At 42.5% G+C, this 5,842-nt stretch overlaps 1 protein-coding gene across 1 annotated transcript; it reads left to right on the forward strand.

Moving 5' to 3' along the window:
* The first annotated feature begins 2,985 nt into the window (after window positions 1-2,985).
* On the forward strand, window positions 2,986-5,842 carry dusp2 (dual specificity phosphatase 2). Its single transcript, XM_049579310.1, has 4 exons — window positions 2,986-3,586; window positions 3,872-3,993; window positions 4,137-4,356; window positions 4,902-5,842. Exons 1-4 carry the CDS (start codon window positions 3,199-3,201, stop codon window positions 5,117-5,119), a joined length of 948 nt encoding a protein of 315 aa, XP_049435267.1. The 5' UTR covers window positions 2,986-3,198; the 3' UTR covers window positions 5,120-5,842.

Raw genomic sequence — 5,842 nt, forward strand, 5'->3', positions numbered from 1 at the left:
GAGCGAGAAAGCTGCTCTTGATTGGTCAGAATTTCCATGCGGGAAAACAATGTTTTGATGCATTGGATGTGCTGCATGTGCATATTAAGGCAGTACAGGAGGAGGTGCACATTAATAATCCTCCAGGACTGTAACACACTCATGTTTAACCCAAACAATGTGTCATGTGACTGCAGTTGGTTCAGATCAAGGTCGGGACACGTTCTCACCACAAACAAACTGCACCAGAGTTCGTTTGTAACTGGACCGAGACCACCTCTTCAAGAAGGTCTTGGCCCGGATGTTTTGGTGCACACCTGAGTGCGATTGCTGTGTTCACACCTGCACAAACAAACTGCACTTACCGAACTGAACTCAAGTTCAATTGAACTGAGCCAAACAAGGCAGGTGTGAAAGCACCCTAAATGATCCAGTCACTGAAACCACTTACGGAGGTGTTCTGGGACACATTTGACCTCATGTTTTTTTTGTCAGTGCATCCAGATGCATCCCCAACAAGGATTATGTCATCAATGCAGGACATTATTGTTGTTATGGTGACAGTGACAATGCTCTGCATCTTGCTCATTTGAAGACAAGTGAGACAAAGTTTTGCATGACCGTCCATCGTTTTGTTCAATTGGAGGAGATGTGTAGGATTCTACTGACAGATACCTCCAGCTGGGCTGACATAACCACTAACGTTACTAGCAAGCATGCTAGTGAGTGTGGGCATAATAACTACGCATGGGACTCTTTGACTTTTCTGCGCAAGTGACCTAGACCAGTGAGTCCCAACTGGTGTAGCCACAGGGTCCAGATTTCTCCTTAGTTAAGAGTTCAAGGCCCACAGAGGTTAATATACTCAGCGTCATAGTTGCATTTGGCCATGTTGTCGAGCTAGTTTGCTGACTCTTTCAAGCATCTGTCCGATAGTCACCTGCTCTACAGCAGGAAACTGCACTTCAAAGTAAAAAGCTCTGTGTAATTTTTACAAACTTAACACGTTTGTACGTCACTTGCGGTCCATTCAGAATGGACTTGTGACCCACTTCTGGAACGTGACCCACCAGTTGGGAACCACTGACCCAGACAGTAACAATATCTGAACACAAGTACACCAGTTGTAGATCCATGATAGACACAGGTGTGAATGGCGACGTGTCTCAGCTGTCCATTTGTGTTCAGATCACTGACAAACACGTTAATACCAGGTGTAAACAAGCTCATGAAAAGAAACGTAAAGGGCCTTTGAGGTCTTCAAGGAGCAGCCAACATCCTAACATAACAACATGCAAACACCCTATCAGCTGTCTCCAATTCATTGCTGTCTTACAGTGAACCTTAAAAAGTGTTATTTTAATATTTAACACTATTAAAGGAAAAAATAATGATCATTTGAGTTTAATAATGAGTGATGACCATATTTTCCTGCTAGAAAGCTCTCTAGCAAATTTCCTTAAGGGAAAAGAGGATCACTGCAAACTTCCATAGGATGCACATCCTGTTTGCTGAGCTGAAGGCTTCCCTCTGGCTTTCCTAGTTGAGCACTTGACTTTAACAGCAATCTGCTCAGAGGACACTGTAAGTCTAGTAATGTTCTGTGTTTCTTATTGTCAGTAATCCCGTGAAAAGCCGAAGTTTGACACATCTTATTCCTCTGTGCCATAACCTCCATCATGTTTCATTGTTTTCTGGGGCTTCCCCTCCATTAGCCTGTGCTGGTTGGAGCTAAATTAAAGGATGGAAAAAATACTGAGGGTTACATTTGAGGTATTATATTTAGGGAAATTAACATAGGTCTTTCAAGATTTAGAGACAAATATATGTTGAGGGTTTTTTTAATCTCTCCTTCAGAAGGCTGAAGACAGAGGCACCTACAATTTAGGACTGGGTGGATGTAATACATATGTGACGGAAAAGTTGACTTAACTGATTGAGCACGTATCGCCGAGTAGATCGGACTTTGTATGAGAGAACGTGTAAACTGAAGAATCCCTTGGTTCATTGCTACAGGGGAGCACAAGGACAGAGATTTTTTTTCAGGCAGTTTTATCTAATTTTTATTTATTTTAGTATTTTTTGTTGTCTTTTTTTCCCTTTGTTTTCTTTTCTGTCCTTCCTATTCTTCTCTCTATTCCAAACTCATCAAGAGGTCCACTTGGGTTCCCACTTGGGAAAAAAAGTAGAAGGACGAAAGAGTTTTTAATATAAATATTTATTTGACTTTTTTAAAGATTGATGTCTTGTTGATCTTTTAATCTGAACTGTTGACAATAACAAAAAATGTAGAATATTACTAGCTATGAGTTGAAGTAAAATGTGCTCAGAGTGCAAATGTATAAAAAAATTAATCACTTAATTATGGGACAGTTTTCAGTAAGTTACTTTACACTTCAGAAAGAAGCTTGTGTGTGGCGCAGGCCTAAACCCTCAGAGAATGAACAGGAACTATATCTGTATCTAAAATTTTAGTAAAACCAGTGCACTCTGCAGCTGTTTCATTGTGATTCAGGTGTTTATATTTTAGTGCAGTGGGCATTAATGTCACAGGAAAGAAAGATTCATGTGCTCCAGATTTCCCAGCAGTGCAACATTTTACTTTTCACGAGGATTTAAAAAGCAGCAACAACAAATGTTAAGCACTGAGAGGAAAGTGTTACTGTGTGTGTGACCTGCATGAGAACAGAAGCTGTGATGGTCCAGAGGAGCTCAGGTTTAAGCTAACCCAAATAACTCAACTCTGAGGGCTGCTGTTTTGAGGGCAGGGTGAGGGGGTGGGGTTTAGACTCTCTGCATCACGTCATTCAACACAAAAACACGGGATAACCCCAAACAACCACGTGCGCGGTAGGAAAATCAAGCAGACGTCAGTGTCCATATGAGGAGTGACGGGCAGGCCATATATGGTCGTTCCGCCTGTGACGGTGTTCCTTCTGTGGAAAAACAAAGGCGGGGTTGGGCTGGCCACGCCCCTCTGACAGCTGTTATCAATGAACAAGTGAAACTCTCAATCTAAAGCCGATTTTAACAGAGCTGACCGAAAGTTCTCTCAAGATACATCTGCAGGAGATCCTCCAAGAGTACTTTACCCACGGCTTTAAATTATTACAGAGAAAAAACACTTTATTTTTTTTATTATTTGATATTTTTAGTTGTGAAGAACAAAAAGTTTATTGTTTATTTTTTTAAGTTATTGTTAACACACTTTTTTCAGCCATGACTTCAAGCTGCGAGCCTCTGGAAATAACTGGCAACGAGCTGGTTCACATACTCAGGACCCCCCGGGACCAGTACACCTCCGCTGGGTGCGCGGTGCTGGACTGCAGACCCTTCCTCGACTTCTCCTTTGCGCACATCCGCGAGTCCCGCAACGTCAACTGGAACTCAATGCTGCGCCGGAGGTCCAAGAGCTCGGTGGTGGCTCTGGAGTGGCTCATCCCGGACAAGGCGCTCCTGGGCCGGCTGCGGCGCGGCGAGTTCTCCCCGCTGGTGGTGGTGGATGAGAGGAGCTGCTCAGTGGCCGAGCTGAAGGCGGAGAGTGTGGCCCAGATGCTGCTCACAGCCCTGCAGAACGAGGTCCAGACACAAATCTGCTTTCTACAAGGTAATAGGACTTTTTAAATTTATTTTTACGCACCAAAATGTATCATTTGGACTCTACTATTTTTACTTCTTTTTTTTTTTTAAAGAAAAATATGAATATATTAGAATATATAAGTACAAGAGTGTAATTGTCAGTGTAAAGGATAAAGGATGAAATTTTATATATTTAAAGGCTTATATTTTATGTTTGCCACATAATTATTATTGTTATATGCATAACACATTTTTTAAGGAGGTCTTTGGTGAAAGCTTGGAGCTTAGCTAATACTGCGTGACCTCCATTTAGGTGGATTTGAGGGATTTTCGGAGGCCTATCCAGAGCTCTGTTACAGCTCAGCCAGCAATCACCTCCCTACAGTGGAACCAGAGCCAGCAGTGACGGGTCGGAGGACACCAGCATATGATCAGGTAAGAGAATTCATCTCTGTGAGGTTAAAGACAATACATAATACAATACAGCTCTTTAAGTAATGGAAGTAGTTCTGAATTTCCAATCTGTATGGTGATGATTCTTGTTTTTAAACATAGATTCTGTCTTTATTTTTTAACAGGATGGTCCAGTGGAGCTGCTGCCCTTCCTGTTTTTGGGCAGTGCCATCCACTCGTCCCGCAGAGAGACCCTCGCAGCAGCAGGCATCACAGCTGTGCTCAATGTTTCCTCCACATGCCCTAACTTCTACGAGGGGGAGTTTCAGTACCTGAGGCTCACCGTGGAGGACAGCCTCGCTGCTGACATCAGGGCCTGCTTCTCCACGGCCATCGCCTTCATTGGTGAGTTCCTCCCCTATACGTCCAGATATCAACCTGTGTGTAGCGTGACCTGAAGATAAAAGTAGACCCACTAAACACACAGTTAATTAGTCTTGTCTTAGTTAAGTGAGTCATCTTTTTACACTCTTGATGAAACATAAATTATCCAAAGCATTTCTCTAAGCAGCTTGTACAGCTATAATCCACTCTGTAGCCCAGACTTATGGGCCAACAGTGTAATCGTCCGATTACAAAACAACTGGATTAAACTGCACAAGTTGTAGAAGAGAATTTTTTTTCTTTTGCCTGTTTTGACCTCTTACGTTGCAAACTTCAGTTCAGGAGATGACAGATTAGGATTTGTAAGACCTAACTTCACTAGTGGTGGATTAGTTTTAATTTCTGGGTCGATTTTTTTTCCTTCAGACCCTCAGTTTAAAGCTTTCTATGTATTTCTGCTAGTACAACATTTTCACTGATGTTAAAGAAACTGATGTGAAGTGGAACACAATATGCTAATCTCTCTTCCTCTTTCCGCCTTGTCTTTTTCCGCTCTCCGCCTACAGACTCAGTGAAGCAGAGCGGTGGTCGGGTGCTGGTGCACTGCCAGGCAGGTATCTCTCGCTCTGCCACCATCTGTCTGGCCTACCTCATGCACACGCAGCGCGTCAGGCTGGATGAGGCCTTTGACTTTGTGAAGCAGCGACGTCAGGTCATTTCTCCAAACCTGGCCTTCATGGGTCAGCTGCTGCAGTTTGAGACAGATGTGCTCTGTCAGGGATGAAAGCACAGACGAATGAGGAGGAAGGAAACACACATGACTGTTCTTTATAATCAATTCTCCTGCCTGGTGTAGGTGTTGAGTCAGAGCATTATCAGGACTCATTTGTACAAATGCTTGTACGATTGAGGCGACGTTGTACATTCAGCAAAAAGCTACTGGTGCTGCTGGTGAATCTGGAGAAACTGACAAACAGCAGCTGGCGATATAAACCTGTTATGAACAATTGTGTTTCTCAGCCAGCAAGTCGGAGCAGCTATGAGGTAATTTCCCTGACGTTTTATACTCGAGGGAAATGGTGCCTGCTTGTCTGGTTTTGCGTGTTACTGTGTTTGAATTATGTGCCTGGTGTTTTACAAGGGCTGTCTTATTTTCATACTGAAAATCATTCCTTCACATTTACAACCACTGTGACATGACGTCTTTTTATGAGTCAACACTGTGTTAACTACTTAAGGCAATACTGGATGAATTACTGGTCTAATTTATGAAACAATGCACCAACTACTGTTGGTGTCTTATCATGCTGTATCCTGAGATAGATTACACTTTGTCAAAGCTGAAAGAAGCTGTTTTTATTGTGTGTATAGAGTTTTTATTTTTATTTATTACCTGTTCTGACAGTGTTAGCATTATTACTGTCTGTTTATGCACTTTATACCTTCAAGGTTTGGCTGATTCCTGCTGTTTTTTCCACTAAAATAAAAACATGCTGGAGAACAGTGA

The sequence above is a fragment of the Epinephelus fuscoguttatus genome, linkage group LG6 (assembly GCF_011397635.1).
Source record: "Epinephelus fuscoguttatus linkage group LG6, E.fuscoguttatus.final_Chr_v1".
Taxonomy (NCBI): domain Eukaryota; kingdom Metazoa; phylum Chordata; class Actinopteri; order Perciformes; family Serranidae; genus Epinephelus; species Epinephelus fuscoguttatus.

Coding starts and splice junctions, on each gene's coding strand:
- dusp2 (XM_049579310.1), top strand. CDS start 3,199: ATGACTTCAAGCTGCGAGCCTCTGGAAATAACTGGCAACGAGCTGGTT. Junction 3,994..4,136: donor GGACACCAGCATATGATCAG/GTAAGAGAATTC, acceptor ATTTTTTAACAG/GATGGTCCAGTGGAGCTGCT. Junction 4,357..4,901: donor CACGGCCATCGCCTTCATTG/GTGAGTTCCTCC, acceptor CTCCGCCTACAG/ACTCAGTGAAGCAGAGCGGT.